At 44.0% G+C, this 21289-nt stretch overlaps 2 protein-coding genes and 1 non-coding gene across 3 annotated transcripts in view; all 3 read right to left on the bottom strand.

The window, feature by feature from the left end:
- The window catches only part of LOC101016527 (zinc finger protein 746), a 122216-nt gene that overhangs the window by 99129 nt on the left and 1798 nt on the right, over positions 1 to 21289 (bottom strand). The gene's annotated exons all lie outside the window — the stretch shown is intronic.
- TRNAC-GCA lies at positions 4814 to 4885 on the bottom strand. The gene has a single exon. It is a non-coding gene; the product is annotated as a tRNA-Cys (tRNA).
- Positions 8956 to 21289, bottom strand: part of LOC108585201 (protein ZNF767-like) — a 50145-nt gene continuing 37811 nt past the window's right edge. The window contains 4 exon segments of the mRNA XM_031665044.1: positions 8956 to 9957; positions 10941 to 11066; positions 11163 to 11347; positions 11350 to 11461. Coding sequence (XP_031520904.1) covers positions 10971 to 11066; positions 11163 to 11347; positions 11350 to 11461 — 393 coding nt within the window. The 3' untranslated portion in view covers positions 8956 to 9957; positions 10941 to 10970.

The raw sequence follows: 21289 nt of genomic DNA, 5'->3' as shown, positions 1-21289 counted from the left end.
TAATTCACCTCTTCTCCATTTCCCACCATGCCTGGTTCACACTTTGCCCTTCTTCCCAAGTAATGATTCCCAGCCTACCTCCTTTATTCTCTTTGGATGACCTGTTTTCTACCTGACTGAGAAGACGAAGGTATAGAGTCCCCTCAGCATCCTCTGCTTCTGTGCATCTTCACCTTCTCCTCATCCACTCCAGGGTAGGAGACAAAGCCTGGTTTTAACCAATTCCCTGCCAATGGATATTTAGATGGTCCCCAGTGTTTTGCTGTGAGGAATTAAAAAACCGCTATCATGAATCTCCATATACATGTGTCTGAAGTATCTATTCCTATAATATGCAATTATAGGAATATTTTCGAAGGATAAATTCCTGCAAGTGGTACTCTGTAGAGAATCATCTTTTTTTTTTTTTTTAGGTTAGGGGTACATGTGCAGGTTTGTCACATAGGTAAACTCACGTCATGGAGGTTTGGTGTACAGATTATTTCATCAGCCACGTACTATGCATACGTATTATTTTCCAATCTTCTCTCCTTCCACCATCCACCCTCAAGTAGGTGCCAGTGTGTGGTGTTCCCCTCTCTGTGTCCATGTGTTGTCATCATTTATTTCCCACTTGTGAGAACATGCATTATTTGATTTTCTGTTCTTGTGTTAGTTGCTAAGGTTAACGCCCTGCAGGTCCATCCATGTTGCTCCAAAGGAAATGATCTCATTCTTTTTTATGGCTACATAGTATTCCATGAATATGTGCCACATTTTTAAAAGACTTAAGTATTATTTTTTGAGTATCTTTTTCTTTTTTTTTTTTTACAAAAGCAATTTGCTTTTTACTTGACAAATTATCATGAACAGTATTCTATGTCAAACACAAGTCTCCAGACACAGGCTCTGGTCTCCTTTCAGTGCCGGGGAGGGTGGTATCACCTAGTTACAGTTCTGTCCCCAGCCTAGCACACCTCACATGATGCTCAACAATTGATACTGTCTAAGAGAATTATCTGGATGACTTGAAGGGTCTCTCCGTTTACAAAGGTCAACAAGGCCACCAGGGTGTTCTCAGCCAGGTACACACAGAAGTGATGGAGAAAGAAGTATCAGTGAAAGGAGTGAGCCCAGAATTCAGAGAAACAGAACCGGCTTAGACATCCAATCCAGCAGAGCTGGGTCTTGCTCGTGCTGTGCTGACACATCAAAAGGGTGTTAATTACACTATCTGCCTATGACTGGGGGTATAGTTCAGGGGTAGAGCATTTCATTGCAGATCAAGAGGTCCCTGGTTCAAATCCAGGTGCCCCCTACACGGTTCTACTTTTAATCACCAAAGTGGGTCCTAGGTCATAAGCTCCTCCCAACCCACCCTGGGCAAAAAATGACACAGCCTATCTAATCTCTGACCCATGGCATCTCTGAAGTGCAGACTCAATAACCCTCAGGTGATTTTATGGGCTTTAAAGTTTGTAGGGCACACCGGTCTCCTGCAGCCCGCTGGGTACCACTCCAGCACTTTTGTAGAGTTCTCCAGAATCTCCCCAGGCACATCCATGTGATCCCCAAGAGAGGGCTGGGCCATGTCTCTAAGTCCTGCTGTATTATCCACAGCAACCAGCTTCTACTGTGACACAGGAGTACCTGAACCAGCCACAGTCTCATGCCCACCTCCAATGGGCATGAGAAATCGAATGAGCTTAGATTTTTTAGCTTAGAGTGCTGCACCCTGGACTTTGGCTCTGTGTCCTCAGGTTCTGGATTTCCCATCTGGGGCTGCTGCAGACTCACACCCTGGCCTAACCAGACCAAGGACTGGGGGAGAGCAGGATTCTGGGAGGCTCTGTGAGACTGTGGGCAGGGAGTGAGATGATGGAGGAAGTCAGCTGGGACTTCCCAGAGGACTGACCTGATCCCATCAGCCTCTTCTCTCTCCTCCATGCAGACAGATACAGATCATGGGCTCCAGCAAGGAAAAGTAGGCTGGAGTCAGATTCCAAAATCAGTAAATAAAAATAAGAATAGGTAAAGGGTACCCTGATTGGAAACTTTTGGTCTGTCCTCTAAGGCTCGTCTCATTATTATGTGATGAAAACCTTGCAGTCTATAGTCTTTTGGGTGAGAGGAGCACACCATGGGTAGTAACTGTGGTCTCTCAAGCCCCCTCTGATGGTGGTGGTAGCTGAACAAAGCAAGATGCAGAATGTGGTCCTTTCTGGAATATTCTGATGTTCCCCAAAATACCAAACCTCCAGGACCTTCACAGATGCAGCAGAGCCACCAATAGTCCCAAATTATGTGGATATTTTCCACTCCTCAATGCAGTGTCCAGGCAAATGGCTGAAGGGCCTATTAGAGGAAATGTGGCAGGAAGATCCACAATCCATGACTGGGTATTGTGGCAGAGTTCTTTTCTCAAGCTTGGCTTTCTCGTCATCAGGGCAGGCAGGTTCTTTGAGCAGATTCAGACCGGGGTCAGAGGCCAGGAACCTCCATTGTGCCAGTTATGGTGGTAGCTCAGACCTACACATCCAGCGGACCACAATGGCTCCCCATTCTCAGGCCTAAAATCCTCACCACTGATGAGTCACAGCCAAGACCTGTGTGGCACAGACCGTGGGATAACATTTCGCGGTAAAGTATCACAGTGCTTGGCCTCTGATACCCTAGGATCCTCCTAGCCTCACTGAAATCAGGGGCTCCCTTTCCGCTATCATCCCTCCCACCAGCATTTCTGTCTACAGAGAACAGCTACCATAATTCTTTTTATGAATGTAGAAGCTCCACACACCTACGTATTTTTCAAGCCAGGGCAAGTCACGTGTGATAAATCCACTCCAGCTTACCTACCCCCTAAAGCCTATGGATTCTTTCTACATTATAGCAAGAAATTCCTAGTATCTCAAATGCATTTACAATTGGCCTCCTGTGGCCGGGCGCAGTGGCGCATGCCTGTAATCCCAGCACTTTGGGAGGCTGAGGCGGGCAGATCACGAGGTCAGAAGATAGAGACCATCCCGGCTAACATGGTGAAACTCCGTCTCTACTAAAAATACAAAAAATTAGCTGGGCGTGGTGACGGGTGCCTGTAGTCCCAGCTACTCAGGAGGCTGAGGCAGGAGAAAGGTGGGAATCCGGGAGGCGGAGCTTCAGTCCACGTGGAATGGATCATACAGGGTGACACGTGAGCTATTTGCTTTGTTTAAACTGGTGGGACCAGTCATCCTGCCCAGAGGCCACTTATAATCTGGGAACTAGAAATTGGTCCTGATGGAACTGCAGGCAAAAGTTACTCAACTTTTCTACAGCTTGATATGGGCTTCTGGATTTCTATCCCCTCAAACTGCATAGATTTTCATTACCTTCAAGTTTAATGAGGCCAGATTCCCAATCCACATTCCCTTCATGTTTCTGTAATCATTTATTATACATCCCTGGTACCAGCAAGGGCACTATGATTTCTAAAGAAGATGTCATCTAAGGTGAGTAGAGACACAGAGGGCAATTGCTGACAGGATGGCGAGGAGCTCATACAGTTCAGAGAAGCCCCCAGAGCCAGGCTCATCAAATAGGCAGGACCTCAGCCCACCCTGGCTAGGGAGCCGCCACTGCTACCACAACAGACACTGGCTGCAGCCTCTCGCCCTACTGCCATTGCCAGAGCTCTGCCATCTCCAGAATGAATTCCAAATTCACCCTGCTTCTATGTAGGATTTAATCTACATTCATGGTCTTGTTTAGGGGAATATAATTAGCCCAACTGAAGCCATTCCCAATGGTGCTGGTTAATTTTATGTGTTGGCAGGGCACAGTGGCTCATACCTATAATTCCAGCAGTTTGGTAGGCTGAGGCATGTGGATCGCTTAAGCTTAGAAGTTTGAGACCAGCCTGGGCAACATGGCAGAATCCCATCTCTACAAAAAATACAAAAATTAGCTGGGCATGGTGGTGCGTACCTGCGGTCCCAGCTACTCAGGAGGTTGTGGTGGGAGGATCCCTTGAGCCCAGTAGATGAAGGCTGTGGTGAGTGGAGATAGCGCCACTGCACTCCAGCTTGGGTGGTAGAGGGAGGCTCTGTCTGCCTCAGCAAATTTTCTTCTTTAAATGTGTCAACTTGGCTAGGCCATGGTGGCCAGATGTTTGTCCATAGCAATCTGGATGTTGCTGTGAAAGTATTTTTTAGGTATGATTAACATTCAATCTACAGACTTTGAGTAAAGCAGATTACCTTCCAAAATGTGGGTGGGCATCATCTGATCAAATGAAAACCTAATGAGGAAATGTCTGCTGTCCCCCAAGAAAGGAATTTTGTCTCCACGCTGTCTTCAGGCTGGAGCTGCAACCTCAACTCTTCCCTGCTTCTCCAGATTGCTGCCATGCCCTGCAGACACGACACTTGCCAGCCCCCACAATGGCATGATCCAGTTTCTTAAAATCTATGTGCACACACAAACACAAGCCCCTATTGGTTCTGTTTTCTCTGAGGAACCCTGATTCACACACCAACATTCAGGGAGAGGACATATCGGACCTCGTACTTCCCTTAACCAGAGACAGGATCCTGTCTTCCACCAAGACTTATACAATTGTGAATTCCCCAAATGAAGAGGGTTGAGATGTGTAAGAAAAAAAGAGTTCTCCCCAGACCTGTGGACAATGACTTAGCCTTCAAGAAATTGGGTTTCTCTAGAGCTTCTGGTGTCAGGGGAGGCTTTCTAGTGAAGACCTGACCTGCCTCCTCTCTCTCCTGCTTTTCAGAATGAATCCATGTGTTGAAGAAAGGCTAGGAATACAACATCCTATCATGTTCAGTGACTGAAAACAGGGAGGGGGCACCTGGATTTGAACCAGGGACCTCTTGATCTGCAGTCAAATGCTCTACCCCTGAGCTATACCCCCACCTGACTAGCTGTCCCTAATAAGTACTATAAACCTGTATGGCCACACCCTGTCACCATCATGAGATGGGTAGTTGCTTTGTCATGATACACCCCCTTCCTACTCCATACGTGCCTGCCAGCTCTACTTAACAACCAGCATCCTTCCTTCTCCAGTGTCTGACTGAAGGCAGTGACATTAAAATCACTGAGGTTTGCAGCCAGAACATCCTTCAGACTTGCCTAGAACAAAGGGACTCAGAAGAATTGGTTGTTCAGCAGACCTGCTGGAGGTGAGGCTGGGCGGGGCAGAGCTGGGTAAAAGCAAAAGTTCTTGGGCCCCACTTGAGGACTCCTAAGCCAGACTCTCTGGGAAGGGACCTAGGGAACATGTATGCTTCTGAAAAACCTGCACCATTCTAATTCATGGTTTGGAGATACTGGTTTAATCTGTTCCCTTCCGTGGTACAGATCTGGAAACAGTGATGGTAATTAAAATCATACCCAAACAAAACACACCTGATTAATGACCAAGTCATGACTAGAATCCACGTTCATGATAAAGGGCCTCTTTGTACTGAACATTCTGAGGCAGGAGTTGAACTGCCTTTTCCTTTCCTTTTCCTCTCCATTCGCTGAATCCCATGATGTGTCAGATAAAAGTTAGTAACCAGAAGACAGGATCCAATCCATGGAAAAGTGGAGAAGTGGAGAATCAGAGAAATCTGTGGTCACTGGGACATGACACAGGACGGAGTGATTGAAAACATGTGGGCAGAGTGAAAGGAAGGGCCAATAAGTGACACCGTCTTGAACCAGGGACTACTTGATATGCAGCCAGATGCTCTGCCCCCAAAATGTGCCCCTCTATCTGTTTAGACCTTCCTGACTGACACTGTTTCACCTATGTTCCCAGGCCCAAGGATCTAATATACATTGTAATTTCTCATCATTTTCAGTGAACCACTGGCAACTGACTTCATTCAGACAGACCTCTATCTATTGTGAACTTCTACCCCTGTCCTTCCCCATGGACCTATTGTGAGGGACTTCTAGAAATCTTCCTGCCTAGAATCCCAGCCTCCTCCTCAGTCCCTGTGTGGGGCAACAATTTGGAGAATTGCTGTTTAGAGCTGGAAGCCTCCTCCTTCTTCTCTCCTACTTCAGTTTTATCTTCTAACCTACTCCCATGCTTCCACTTCACTTCACCTCTGCACAGTGGGGTTACTTTGGGCCTTGTCCTACATTTTTCAACTGTCTTCGCCCCTCTCCTCACTTATTAGTCCTTGCCTTTAAAAGGGAGACACTTTAGCAGAGGGGACCCAGTCCCATGCTGACCCCAAACCATTAGCTCAGCACAACTAGCAGAGCCAGGATCAGGTACGAAATCTATTTGAGCCCTGAAGCTTAGGCCTCTAGTATCCTGAATTAGGACCAGGATCTCTCCCCCATCAGGTTGGCAGAAATGTAATTATAGAAACTGGGCAAAGATGTAAGGAAACAGGTTCTTCATAGCTGCTGCTGGGAGCACCCGGTGGCACTGGGGTACGCCTGGGGACAGCAATATGGCAACAGCAAAAATGAAATCAAGAAAGCCTATGATGTGGTGAGGCCACTGCTGGATCTGTTTCCTGGAGTAGCATCCCCACAGGGGCACAAAGAGGCCCAAGAACGCTCACTACAGTATCGCTTGTGAGCGTGAAAAATCAGAAAAAGCTTAAGCGCCAATCAGTGGAGGAATGGAAAATAACTTAAAATACAGTTGTCTGGAATATTAAGCATCTGTTAAAAAGAATGAACTTGATCTACATGTATCATGGATAAGTCTGAAATACACAATAATGAGTGACAAATATAATGATAACTCTGTAATTTTTCAAAACACAAAAAACCATATACTACATTGTTTACAACTATGAATGCACATGGCAGATGTTTTAAAATGTGGATAGAGGCCGGGTGCAGTGGCTCATGCCTGTAATCCAGCACTTTGGGAAGCTGACGCAGGCGGATCATGAGGTTAGGAGATCGAGACCATTCTGGCTAACACGGTGAAACCCCATCTGTACTAAAAATACAGAAATTAGCCAGTGGTGGTGGCACACGCCTGTAGTCCCAGCTACTCAGGAGGCTGAGCCAGGAGCATCGCTTGAACACGGGAGGCAGAGGTTGAGGTTGAGCTGAGATCACGCCACTGCACTCCAGCCTGGGTGACAGAGGGAGACTCTATGTCAAAAAAAATAAAATAAAAGTGGATAGAAAGAATAAACATAGACAATTCAGGACAAGTGGTTACTCTAGGGAGGCATGGGAGACCTAAAAAGAGATTCAAATGGTATCAGAAATTCATTATTTCACACACACACATCACACACACTTTTTAAATTACCAAGCATGGCATACATTCAGCAAATAGTTATTGAATTCCTACTCTGTGCTAGGCAATATTCTAGGTGCCTAGAATGATTATATGAAGAAAACAGATTTAAATTTTTTGTACTTTTGAAACTGACATTCTAATGGGGAAGACCTGACTTACGATGAATCTATAAATAGGAAACATATATATACATGATGCTGTCTGACAGGCAAGACCCAAAGCAGGAAAGCAGTCCCAGTGTCCTGGGTGATGAGAAGATAGGGAAAGTCTACAGAAGCAGCAAAAAGACGAGGCCTGAGACCCAAAGGCAGGGTCTCTAGAGAGGAGTGAGGCTGGCAGAAGCACAATCATGAGGGGCAAGGACCCTGTCCCAGGTGGGCCTGGGCTTAGAGGGAGGCAGGGAAGAGGATGACAAGCACTCAGAGGGCTGCAGTCCCCTGGAGCTCAGTCCAAGCAGGGAGCACTCAGGACCTGGTGGGTCTGCTGAGCCCTGAGACCCACAAGGCTCAGTGGGGGGATGTACAGGAGGTGAGGAGAAGGGGAGGTGAGGTCTCACAAGGGATGGGCCAGGCCAAATGTGGCGAGGGATGAGCTGGGAGTCCTGGCTTCTCAGACAAAGGGGAGAGAACGAAAGGTCACACAGGATCCCTGCCAACAGGCTCAAGGTGGACAGTGCAGTTTGTGTCTACTCATCTTGTCTAATGGTGGGTAAAGGCCAAGGATGCTGCTGAACATCGTACAACGCAGACAGAGAGTGCTGTGGAGTCTTACCGTCTACTATCAAATTTCCAGATCCCTCTTTACTCTTGTTTAACGATGGTGTGAATGCAAGGGAAGCCTCCACACACAATGTAAATACAATGAAACCCAGTCACCCAGAACTTCCCACCCAGCCTAGGAAGCTGAACGCACTTGGATTATAACCTTCTATTGCAGCCGAAAAGTATCTGTTTTCGGCCATCTTTACGTCCTCTAGTGCTCAGCAGTGTCTTTGACACCTAGAAGATTCTCAAAATGCATCTGTAGAACTAAACTGTCAATGTTCTGATGACAACTGGGAAAGAGGTCAGCTCGGAACATGCTTCTGCCCTTAGGAAAGTGCAAATCTGACTGACATGAGATGATGAACATGGGGGATGCATTTAATTTCACACAAGTGGAGCACAGGAGGGCCTCTGCGGAACACCACCTTTTTAAGTGTCAGATGAAAGCGAAAACCAAGGCAGGTAGGATGGTCAAGGGCGGGTCTTCTGGAGGAATCAGGGGTCGAGTCTTGCAGAGATGTGGTCTCCGTGGTTAAATGACCCAGCAGGTCTTCACTTTAGGAATTTGGTTTTTCTCCGGTGTCCACCTGTCCTTCCCTTAACTTTCAAAGGTGCTGACTGGCTCCAGGGAAATCTGAGCCACTGATATCTGGTAACTAGATTCACCTTAAATAAATGTGTGCTTCTAGTAGGGGTGTATGTTCTACAACTGCTACAGGTTTAAATTAAGGTTAAGGCCAGCCGTGGTGGCTCACACCTGTAATCCCAGCACTTCAGGTGGCCGAGGCGGGAGGATGGCCTGAGGTCAGGAGTTGAAATCTAGCCTGGCCAACACGGTGAAACCTCATCTCTATAAAAATACAAAACTCAGCTGGGCATGATGGCGGGTACCCGTAATCCCAGCTACTGAGGAAGCTGAGGCAGGAGAATAACTTGAACTCGGGAGGTGAAGGTTGCAGTGAGCTGATAACGCATCACTGCACTCCAGCCTGGATGACAGAGTGAGACTCTGTCTCAAATAAATAAATAAATTAATTAACTAATTAACATTAGTTATCAGAGGCAAGGCGGACTCTTTGCAAAGCTTTGAATTAACTTTGTCTTCAAGACACAGCTGCCCCTTGAACAACATGGCTTTGAACTATGCAGACCCATTTATAAGTGAATTTCCTTCTCCTCTGCCATTCGAGATAGCAAGAACAATCCCTTATCCTCCTCCTCAGTCTACTCAATCTGAATGATGAGGAGGATGACCTTTATGATGATCCACTTCCACTTAAAGAGTAATAAACGTATTTTCTTTTCCTTATGATTTTCCTAGTAAAAGGTTTTCTCTAGCTTATTGTAAGGATACAATATATAATACATAGAGTATACAAAATATGTGTTACTGACCATTCATATTGTCAATAAGGCTTCTGGTCAATAGGAGACTATCAGTAGTTAACTTTTTGGAGAGTAAAGTTAGATGTAGATCTTCAGCTGCGTGGGATTGGGGGCTGGCGCCCCTGGCCCCTGCGTTGTTCAAGGGTCCACTATGCTCCTGCCTTCCCTCTCAGTGTCCTCCTCTCCCTCCCCTCATCCTGTGCCCTGCCTCTGTCTCTTCCTAAAAGATTAGGTTTTCCACCTGTTTCCCTGATAGAAAGTGTTCATTTCTGGAGCATTAGCTGAGTAAGTTAGAGATTAAAACCCAACTATAAAAAACTCAGACATAAAACCTGTAAGTTTCCTGTTTCTCCTCGGCTCTCTCTGGAAAGATAACACCCTTCCTGGCCTTTCCGTCTCTGTTTCCCGCACATCACCTGAGGCCTCCCTGGCCTTCTCCCAGCCCTTACCTGGACTTGGGTCCACAGGAACATCTGGAATCTTGGGGCCAGGGCGGCGCCAGTGGCAGGGCTCCTTCCCCTTGTTCAATCTGGGAGAGGACCCTCGGCTTGGAGATGGCGTAGTCTGAGGAAAGACAGGTTTTTGTCACGTTCCAGTCAGAGCTGGGGACACTCAGCTTGGGAAACCAACAATGGTTTAGAAATGAAATCTCTTGATTGTCACAGAGCAGGAACTTTCAAACATGTACTCTGTTCAAGAGGGCATTGGCAAAGTCTAGAGACAATTTGCTGTCGCTCCAGGGCTCGGGGAAAGGTGATCACATCTGATCGTAGAGGCCAGGAAATGCTGCTGAACATCCTAATACAGAGGATGGCCCCGACACACAGAATCACCTGGTTCTAAAATGTCAACAGTGCTGGGGTGAAGAACTGCTGCAGAGCACGACGCTACACAGCAGTGCACTTGTGCTGACTCTAAACATAACCTCACATCTGCACCTGCCCTGTCCTCTAACAGGGTTCTCGCTGCCCTCGGCCCGGGTCACACAGAAACCATCGAAGAGGAAATCAGCCCAGAAAGAAACAGTCCACCCCTTCCTGGGCAGGATCAAAATGAGAGCAGCAGTAGCCCCACAGGCTGGAAGCAAAGTTTGGTATGGAAGAAATTCTCCGTCTGCTGCAAGCAGCACCGGCCTGCCCATGTTCTCCACTGACCTCCAGGCATGTCACTGGGTGGCGGGCCATGCATGTCTGTAGGAGAAGGCTGGGACTAGAAAAAGAGTCTTCTTCAATGTGAGGCCCCATTACACACAGGCTCTGAGAGCAGGAGGGGTCTTCCCCTGCTCCAAGTCAGCACCAACAGAAAGGTCCACATCCCAGGCCTGTGTAGGAGTGGAAGCCACCACCTCTCCCAGCCTGGTGTTCTGGGACCTGCACACAGGGCTAAGGGAGCTTTTAACTCCATCACCCAGGGCTCATCTTTCACAGGAGGCAACAACTTTCAAGGTCAACGTTTCTGGTGATTCACATATCACTGTCATGAAAACAACCACGTAGAGAGGGAAGTACAGGGACTTCCAAAATCCCATAATGAGTGTCAGGCCTTACCCAGGGAGACCAGAGTCTCACAGTTGCCCCTCACCACGTGCTTATAGAGCTCCTTCTGCCAGTCCTCCAGCTTGCCCCACTCCTGCTCAGAGAACTACACAGCCACATCATCAAAGGCCACGGCACCTGAAACCACAAGGGTCACACTCGCTCACCCACATGCTCAGTCTCGGCCCCGTGGCCTCCCCGACCCCAGGGTGCCCCAGGGCACCCCTGGGCTACCTTGGGGGACTCCCCCTTGCTGACTGGGGGCAGCCGCAGGATGCGGAAGTTCCTGGTGCACAGCAGGTTCTCCACATTCTCCAGTTGCCTCTGCAGCAGCCCGTACTCCTGTAGCAGAGTTCCCAGCATGGCCCATGTGTCCTCCAGCTGGTTCCTGAACTCCTCGGCTGTCTTCTCACAGTCGCCAGCTTCTTCTTGGCCATGCCTGTTTGACCTTCTAGGGAGAGCAGGCAAGCAACCTGCCATTCAGTCTTCCTCTCCATTGCGTGCATGTTGGTTGCCATTGTCCACGCAGAAATCTTTCAAAACCAAAAGAGAAACTGGCATCATTCATTCCATCCATTGTCTTCACTGAGCCCCTCTCTCCCTAGGCACGGGGGAGCTGGGCTGGGAGCCCATATGTGTGGACAAGTGGGGCTATCCTGTACCACATGCCAGACCTCAGGCTGGCAATCACCTGTTTGGGTATCTTAGATCTATGTCTGGGTAGATGCCTTTACTCCAGGCCTCTGCAGCACAATGCAGACCCTTATCATGGCACTTCCCACCCTACAATTTCCTACCCACACCTACACTGTGGTCTCTCTGAACATGGTATTACATCTTTTCACACCACAGTCCTTGACACATGCCAGGCACTTGGTGCAGTCTTGCTATGTAAAAGTGACTTATCATTGCTAGGGCATTTTAGTGGAGAAATGGTAAACCACACATTTACTACAGCCCAGCCTGGACCTCCCGTCATGATTACACAGGAACTGTCTACAGATGATGACACAGCAAAAAAACCAGCTGGTTCACTGAAACGGCACAAACAAGAGTATGGCTCAATTTCTTTTTTTTTAAAACAAAAAGCATCTTATGTCCCTGTTGGGGTCCACGTGTTTCCTAAACAAAGGAATGAACACACAAGACAACACAGGACAAGACACATATGGCGGCCGCACTCAGAGCCTCCGCCTCACTTTATTTATACTCCATAAACCCCACGTCAGCAGAAAGAACACAATGCAAAACAAACTTTCTTTACCCAGATGTAACCTTCTACTTAGTTCCTTGTCTCTATGCTCTTTCTTATTTGTCAGTCTTCTTGGCGCCTACGGGAGTTCATTAAAAGTTCAATTGGAGATACTGTCCTTGAGCCCTATCTATTCTCAGCATACTGTTTTCAAGGGCCCCTGCATTTCCCCCTTTTTGTTTTGCCTCAATTCTAAAAAGGTAGCCCATATTTGTTCCTGTGTTTTCTTTTGTTTTTGGAGGCGACGGAGGGAGCATCGGATCACCAAGAGAAGCAGACCCAATCCGAGCGCCCAAAGCAATATACTTCCAGAGATTGTAGAGATCCATGTTTTCATCTGGGTCCATGGGTTAAGGGCAGCAAGGCGTTGACCCAGCTCCTGCAGGGTTGCGGTTTCGGACAATACATGTAATTGTTGTCGAAATGCTTTGGAAATATTTTGAGTGAGCTCTTGGATGTCCAAACTAATATTTTTATGGCCTACTAATAATTTTCGGATTTCGGTCCAATTCTAAGAGATATTAAAAGGCACAGGCGTTACACAAAATTGAGTGGAGTTCCAATCACATTGTAATGTTATTCGAGTACTGAGGACAGTGAGCTGATCTCCAAGCCATGTCAATGCTTGCTCTATGTTGTCTAATCTTTCAGCAAGTTGAGAATCAATGTTTCGTTGTTAAAGCCATAACCGGTGAGATTGCTCGTGCCATTGCTGCACAAATTCAGCATTTTGTATGCTTTGATGTAGAGCGAGCCCTGCTACGGCCGCAGTGGAGGCGATGGTGACAAGGCTCATCACCGAGGCAATTATAAGTCCAAGGGCATGGCAGGTTCGCTGGAGAGAAGTCCAAATATAAGTCTCAAGAGGTGATGCCCCCCACGGTCGCGTAAGGTTAACAGGTAGCCAAATTTCCTTACTAGCTCTGAGGATATAAATATCCCCAGTAAAATTGTGCCACCAGGAATGATTGAGGCAAGACAAAAATGTACACGTATCTGTATAATTAACAATCCCCGTATCATTATCCCATGTCAAATTTTCCGCTAATAATGGGTAGGGCTTACGGACACAAGCAATAATATATCGGGAGGTATTCCGATATAACTGAATATGAAAGAAGTTATTCGGGTTAGAAAGATTAAGGGACATATTTCCCACAAAAGTGCTAATGGCATCGCCTGCAGTTAACAATTTCCAAAGATGACTCTGTACTTGTAAAGAGCGTCTAAGATGAGGCATAGGTGGCGACAGGCCTCCTTCACGCCATACCAAGGTTTCATTACCATTAGCGGCAATATTTTTATTTACCCGGTGCCATTTTAAAGGTATGTGACTAAATTTTGTTTGAATATCACTGTGCACACTCCAATCAGTTATTTGCATCCCATTGTATTCTAATAAAATCTGGGGTTTAGTTCCCTGACATTGTTGCCACTCCAGCACCTCAATATTAGGGGAAACCTCTGGGATAGGACAAAAAGGTAAGAAACTAGGAATAGTCTCATTACTATATACAGTATGATTATATTGAAAGCTTTTAGTTACAATAATAACAGTATTAGCAGCCACATGACTATGATTATAGCGAATAGCCCAGGCTTCATGTGATTTTTGGAGACAATGAGGACAATTTCCCATGCATATTGGAAGTCCTTCCACTCTAAATTGGTATGTGCTGTTTATGATTCCCGTTTCCTGTTCTATGTTGTCCTTGTCTATATAGGGGGACGGCATCTAAGTAGTGTCATTGGTGAAAACCTTAATTTCCGCCTCCACCCAGGCAACTCCCTGATACAAGGGTGGAAAGGGAATATAAGTCCAATATTCATACAAAGCCTCACTAAGGGAAATAAGTTCCCCGCTGAGGCACATCCAACAAAGGAAGAAATGCATGCTGAATCCAGTTTTCTTTTCAACAGGGTTTCAATCGTCTTGTAGGAAACCACTCAGGTCCGCTCCCTGTAAGGACAAGAGCATAGTCCCGTCCCTGTTTTAGAACTTGCCCTTGAAAATACTTATTTTCTTCATTAGGATACCAAATCCTTAAATTGTCAGCGGGGACTATCACCGAGGGAGGTGAGGAAAGATGGGTTATGGCAGCAGAGTCTTGCAATTGTCTCCATTGATTTAAAAAATTTAAGGTAAAAAGAACCTTCAGTATCTGGTTTTTGGGGGACTCATTTCCCCCTTTTTGTTTTTGTAGTTGAGTTTTTAAGGTTACATTTGCGCGCTCAATGATGGCTTGACCTTGACTGTTGCCCGGGATATCGGTGATATGTTGAATATTGTATTGCTGTAAGAAAACTTGTAATTTATGAGAGACATAGGCAGCGGCATTATCAGTTTTAAGTATAAGAGGAATGCCCATGATGGCGAAACAAGCTAAGAGATGTGTAATAACAGAATCAGCTTTCTCAGATGGCAACGGAGTGGCCCATTGAAAATGAGAAAAGGGGCCGGGTGCGGTGGCTCACGCCTGTAATCCCTGCACTTTGGGAGGCCGAGGTGGGCGGATCACGAGGTCAGGAGATCGAGACCAGCCTGGCTAACACGGTGAAACCCTGTCTCTACTAAAAAATACAAAAAATTAGCCGGGCGCGGTGGCGGGCGCCTGTAGTCCCAGCTACTCGGGAGGCTGAGGCAGGAGAATGGCGCGAACCCGGGAGGCGAAGCTTGCAGTGAGCTGAGATGGTGCCACTGCACTCCAGCCTGGGCAACAGAGTGAAGACTCCGCCTCAAAAAAAAAAAAAAAAGAAAAAAAGAAAATAAGAAAAGGTATCAATGGTATGATGAACATACTTTAATCGTCTAAAAAACGGGACATGTGTGACATGCATTTGCCAAATCTGATTAACTTGAGTATCTCGTGGATTAACCCCAGGATGGAAGGATGGAATGCTCAAAGGAGCAAAGGAAGGACAAGCTCGAATAAGAGAACGAGCTTGTTTATGAGTTAAATGAAACCGTCATTGAAGGCCAGAACTATTAGTGTGATGTAGAGCATGTTTTTGTTTTGTAGCCTGCAGGTGGTCAATTAAAAGCGAATCAATCTGAGTATTACCATGAACTAATGGTCCAGGAATTTGAGAATGAGAACGAAGATGAGTGATGAATAAAGGAGCTCGACGTTGGCTCAAAGTAGAGGATAACAAAGAAAAGAGTTTTTGAAGAGAAGAAGTAGCACAAAGAGGTAAAGTGGCCTGAGAAATATAAGAAGTAACATAAACGGCGTATTGAGAATCACTAATAATGTTATAACTAGTAGTAGGGAAATTAAGTAAGACTATGAGAATAGCAAACAATTCTCTCTGTTGCACCGAGGGATAAGGATAAACTGTAACTCGAGATTGATGAACACTAATATTTAGCCTTACCATTGCTATTAGCGTCAGTAAAAAAGATAGGACCTTGAACAGGAAATACAGAAATTGGTGAGAAAGGCAGCACAGAATGTTGCCTAAAAAATGAAAAGATCGGAGACTTAGGATATTAGGTAGAAAATTGTTCAACAAATGAAGTGCAAGTAACTTGCCAAGAATCAGAAGTTGCAAGAAGATAAGTAATTTGACTATGAGTGAATTCAGAGATAATTAAGGAAGGATCTTTTCCCCAAGGCTGTCGACAGCAATGTCGTCCTTTGATGATTAGTTTAGCTAAACGGTCGATATAAGTAGTCAAGCATTTAGATGTTTTATTGGACAAAAAGATCCATTCTAGTGGCCGATTAGTTTGACGAATTATTCTTGTGGGAGAATGTAAAGTATGAAATAAACAAAAGGAAAGGGGAACGTCAGGAAGGATATAATGTAAATGGGCCTTTTGAAGTTGCTCTTTTACAAGCTGGAGTTTCTGTAAAGCCAAAGGAGTTAAATGGCGTGAGCTGTCCAAGTGACTGTCTCCTTCTAGAATAGAAAAAAGATGTTGTAACTGATATGTTGGTATTTCTAAAACAGGACGCATCTTTTGAAAGTCATTCAATGTTTTTAAATGATCACGTCGAATTTGAGTTTTTTTGGGTCGAATATTTTGTGCTCTCAAGGTATAACCTAAATATTGAATAGGAAAATCTACTTGAATTTTTTCTGGGGCAATATTAAGTGAGTAGAAAGAAAGCTGAGTTTGTAATGATGTAAAAGGACAAATTTTTGACACAAGGTAGGGCTGTTTAACATACCTTGAGGTAAAACTTTTCATTGATATTGAGAAAGTGGCTGAGAATTATTAAAAACAGGAACAAAGAAGATCTATATAATGATAAATTAACACAGTTGGAAACTGATTTTTTATAGGATTTAAAGACTTATGTACGAAGTTTTGACATAAAGTAGGGTTATTAAGTATATCCTGGGGAAGAAGCTTCTACTGATATTTTTGAATGGGCTGTTTATTATTAGGAATAGTAAAGGCAAACTTTTTACAATCTTGAGGTTGTAATGGAATAGAGAAAAACAATTTTTGAGAACTATGACCATTAATTTTTAACTTTGTGGGATAAGGGCAGGATTAGGAAGACCAGGCTGTAAACTTCTCTTAGGTTGAATGTAAACATTTATAGTTTTAAGATTAGTTAATAAACGCCATTTTTTATTTTTTTCTCTCTTTTTTTTTTTAACATGACACACATGACAAAGACAGGGGAATTCCATGCAGAAGTACTTGGCTTTATATGCCTCTCGGCCATTTGTTTTTTGACTTACTCTTTTAAAGCCCTAAGTTTTTCTTTAGATAATGGCCACTGTTTCACCTAAACAGGAGTGGTAGTTTTCCACTTTAATTATAAAGTGGCTATGAGTTTAAAGGATTGTAGCCCATTTTGAGTTTAAAGGATTGTAGCCCATTTTGAACATCATATTTTTGGCAGCTGAGGAAATATGAGGAATGTTTAAAAAAGCACCAAATTGTTGTGAAAGATATTGTCCCCAAAGATTAATATTGATAGGAACAATATAAAAAAACACTTGACCTTGTTGACCTTTAGGACCGACACAGGTTAAAGGTTTTACGTTTTGATAAACCACAGAAGCAGCACCCAAGCCAGTGAGTATAACTGAAACTTGTTTTCTTTTTTTCATTGTATAGGCCACTAATTTAAACAAATGATAGACACATTTATCTCTGTATCAATTAACCCTTTATGAACATAAGGGCTTTTGATTAGAAACTAAAGTTTCCCAAAAAAACAGTTTTTCTTGTGCTACCAAACCCTCTCTGTCGAGATATCTTTTCAGATAGGAACGGAAAAAAAGGCAATAAAAGTAATTGTGCAATACGCGCCCCTGCCTCTAGGCGTATAAATTGTGAGACTTGTACCATAATAAGAATTTTATTAGTAACATCAGGATCAATGATTCCTGGAATCACCATTAACTCCCGTATAGCACTGTTGTTTTGACCTAACAAAAGTCTTATATGTCTTTTTGGCAAAGGGCCACACACTCTAATAGCCAATTAGGGGACAAGGTATAAGGCTGAGTAATAGCTAAGTCAGCAGTGGTGCTCTGCTTAGTTGTCGCATAAAGCTGAGAAACTGGGGTAAGGTGTGGGATCCTTAAGGAGGACTTGAATTTATTCTTTGATGTTGTAGGCCATTGCTCACTGGGTATTGTAGTAGACTTGTATTGTAATTGTTGGGGCCCCAAGCCTGTGGGCCCCGACTCCTGTTTCCCGGGAGAGGAGACAATAAATTTTCACTTTTATCAGTTTTGGAACGACATTTATTTGTTCAATGTTGACCTTTACCACAACGTTTGTACACCTCTGAAGGCAGCTTTCTGCCTTGAGGGATAAAAGTGTTCAATTTTTTACGACATTCTTTTTTGAAATGTCCAGGTTTACCACACTGAAAGCAAACACCTTGTTGGTTATTTCCTTTTAAGGTTTTAGACAAAGCTCCAGCAAATAATTGAGCATTATAAATAGCCCTTTTAACACTAGCACAAGTTTTAATATATTTATTTAAATTGGCCCCACTGGCCTTTACCGGTCTTAACAATTTTTGACAGTTAGCATTAGCATTTTTAAAAGACAATGTTTATAACAAAATTTTTGAAGCAGGGCCAACACCCACAATTTTCAAGACAGCATCTTGAAGACGGGCTATGAAATCTGGATATGGTTTATTTGTGCCCTGTAAAATCTTCACAGAGGAAAGGGAAGATTTTCCTGTTATCTCTACCTTATTTCAGGCCCTTAAAAACAAAGTCTTGATTTGAGTAAGGGTGACATCATCTAGGCCAGCCTGAGCATTAAGAGTAGCATATTGGCCCGTGCCTGTGAGTTGTTCTTCAGTGGGTCCTGGGGGATCACACGTAGCAGCTGTGCAATTGTAACCACTGAGAACGATCAAGAAAAGCCTTTTCCAAAGTCTCCCAGTCTATAGGAATCATCAAATTTTCTGATGAAAAAGCATCAAGAAGACCAAGGATAAAAGGAGATTGAGGTCCATAGTTAGAAATGGCAGCTTTCATTTCTTTCAAAAATTTAAATTGTAAGGCATTAAATTGGACATTATTGCTACCATTTGGAAACTGAGCATTAGGAGCAAAAGAAGCACGAATAATTGGAAACAGATCTAGCTCCTTAAATTTCTTATCTTTTCTTTTTCTCCCTCTCTCAATGGCCGGAAAGGCACTGAGAAAACTGCCAGACAAAGGTAAGGAAGCTGGGGGGTTGGAGGCACTGGAAAATCTTCTTCTAACAGGGCAGAAGGAAAAGAAACAGGGAAAGCTCGCAAAGGTGAATTAGAAGAATATATCTGTAATATTTGTTGAAGCATTCCCATAGTATGCTGCATGTCAGAATTCCCTTAGAAGGTAGACTGGCTCTTCTCTTCTCCCCTTTTGCTACCCCCATCTCTATTACTCTGGCATAAATGGGCTCCATTTCAGATTTATTTTTCCCAAATCCTCAGATGCCTTTCCTCCTGTGGCTACATCACCACACTCTGAGATGTTCAGTAGCTCTAATGCCTGGTGACAGAGTTACACAAAGGTCCCACAAATTTAGAGCGCCAGTATCCCCTAACTGGTGAGCTCTAAGCAAAGCTTTTACTACCTGTAACCATTCTCTCCGATTCAGCTGCACTTTTAGTCTGATACTGAAACCAGTAACAATGTTGTTCAACATGGGCAAACAATTGCTTCAAAGTCTTTTTTTCTTTCGCTGCTCCTACAGACAGCAGCAGTCCTTGAAAGAGCCCTAAATATTCTACCGAGGCCAGAGAGGTGGAATTCCCTATAATTTTCGAGGGTGCCTGTTTACTTACAAACCGGGTGATCCCCCTCAGTTCCTTGCTCTCTTGGAGCCACGGACCCTGCTGCGCTCGCCCAGTTGTTGAGGTCGTGTTTCCTAAACAAGGAATGAACACACACAAGACAGCACAGGACAAGACATAATGAACACACAAGGCCAGCACTGTCTTGTCTGTGTTGTCTTGTGTATTCATTCTGTTAAAGCTTCACGACTAACAACGAATCGCACCACTGCACTACAGCCGCGGGTGACACAGTGAAACTCGTCTCAAAAAAGCATAAACTTTGGGTTTAATAGATCAGAGTTTAAATCTAAGCTCTGCTATTTATCAGCAATGTGACCTTCAGCTTCCAATTTCATCATCTGTAAAATTGAGGCGATAACATCCCACCTACTTTAAAGGGGTTATGATTATTAAATGAAAAGAGCACATGCAGCATACTCTACCATGAAAATATTAAATAACTGTTGGTGTTGTTTTTCCTAAGAAGAGGTTTTATCTTGCTGCTCCTAAAATAACTACATTATGGTGAATTGTGGCTGTTTTTACATATAAACAATTGCTTTAATAATACATGCATACATACACATATATTTGATTATTTTTTATGAATAATTACTTTTCAAAAACAATCATATCTTAGTAAGCTAAATTACTAGGTATAAAACACAGTGGTGGTGTTATCAGAAAAAGGACAATTCTACAGCAAAGAAAACCCTGAAAGACCTGAACTAGGCAAGAGTCTAAACTAGAAATTTCCCTTTTTCAACAGCTTAATCTACTAAGCCACCACCCGGTCCTAAAAATTAGTGGAGGAAAAATAGTTTAATAATGATCTCTACAGTTAGAAAGGTAGCAATGTGCTAATATGTTCCATTTCACAGGGAAAGCATTTTAAAGAAAAAGGATGTGTTTCATCTTGTATTCTTTTTATTCTGCTATATTACCATTTCTTTGTAAATTTTAAAGATGCCAAATGTGACAATTCACAAGAATAAGACCATACAAATTTTAAAAGAAACTTCAAATGTTGAGGCTACCTCATGTTGCTTAATGCATCTGGTCTCCCTCAATTACCTACACTGATAGATGAGCCACAGCAACTTCTTTTCAGCCTCGCCTCCTCCTCCATTATACTTAGCTGGGTTCAGGTCAAGAAAAGGCAATGCCATAAAGTGCATCTTTAAGCATTTAAATATATGTCTGAATAATCTAAACTGCAATCCTGAATCAATATACATTATATTATTGTGGTGGTCTTTAGAATTAGGCTTGCTTCTAGACCTGCTTGACTATGGCTTCCTACTCACAGAGGAATGTGATTTGTTCCTCCTTACTGCATGCCACAGTGACCTCAGGGATTGGGTGCCTTTTATCTGGTGGGCTTCTTGTGCCAGTACTTGCAATAATGAGCTATTAAGATCTCTTCAGTATCTGCTTTGACTCTTTGATAGTTGGACTTCTGATTATACATAACCAGGGCTGGTTTCTATATAGACCTTGACTAATCACATGTCCTCATTCTTTCTCCCTCAGAACACATCTAGTGATGTATCACATAACAGATGCTAAACTGCACCCCATGTCTGGTCTTGCGTTCTCCTAAACACAGCAGCTCTGCTGGATTCATCCACTCTGGTGATCCTCTGACCTTTAGTGATGTTCATGAGTGTATGGCTTAATAGGGTGTGTAGTTAAGAAAAGGTAATACTCCATGGAACCAAAGGTAGTCAGGTAAATAAAACATACGAAAATATATACAAGATGTAGAGATGGTGTGGTTTAAAAAAACTTAAAAGCAACAACCTTGGCATGAAGCAGGGAGGCATATCCAGATTCAATAAATGGGACACATT

Source organism: Papio anubis, chromosome 4 (genome assembly GCF_008728515.1).
Source record: "Papio anubis isolate 15944 chromosome 4, Panubis1.0, whole genome shotgun sequence".
Lineage (NCBI taxonomy): Eukaryota > Metazoa > Chordata > Mammalia > Primates > Cercopithecidae > Papio > Papio anubis.
This window is presented reverse-complemented; position numbering and strand designations above follow the sequence as displayed.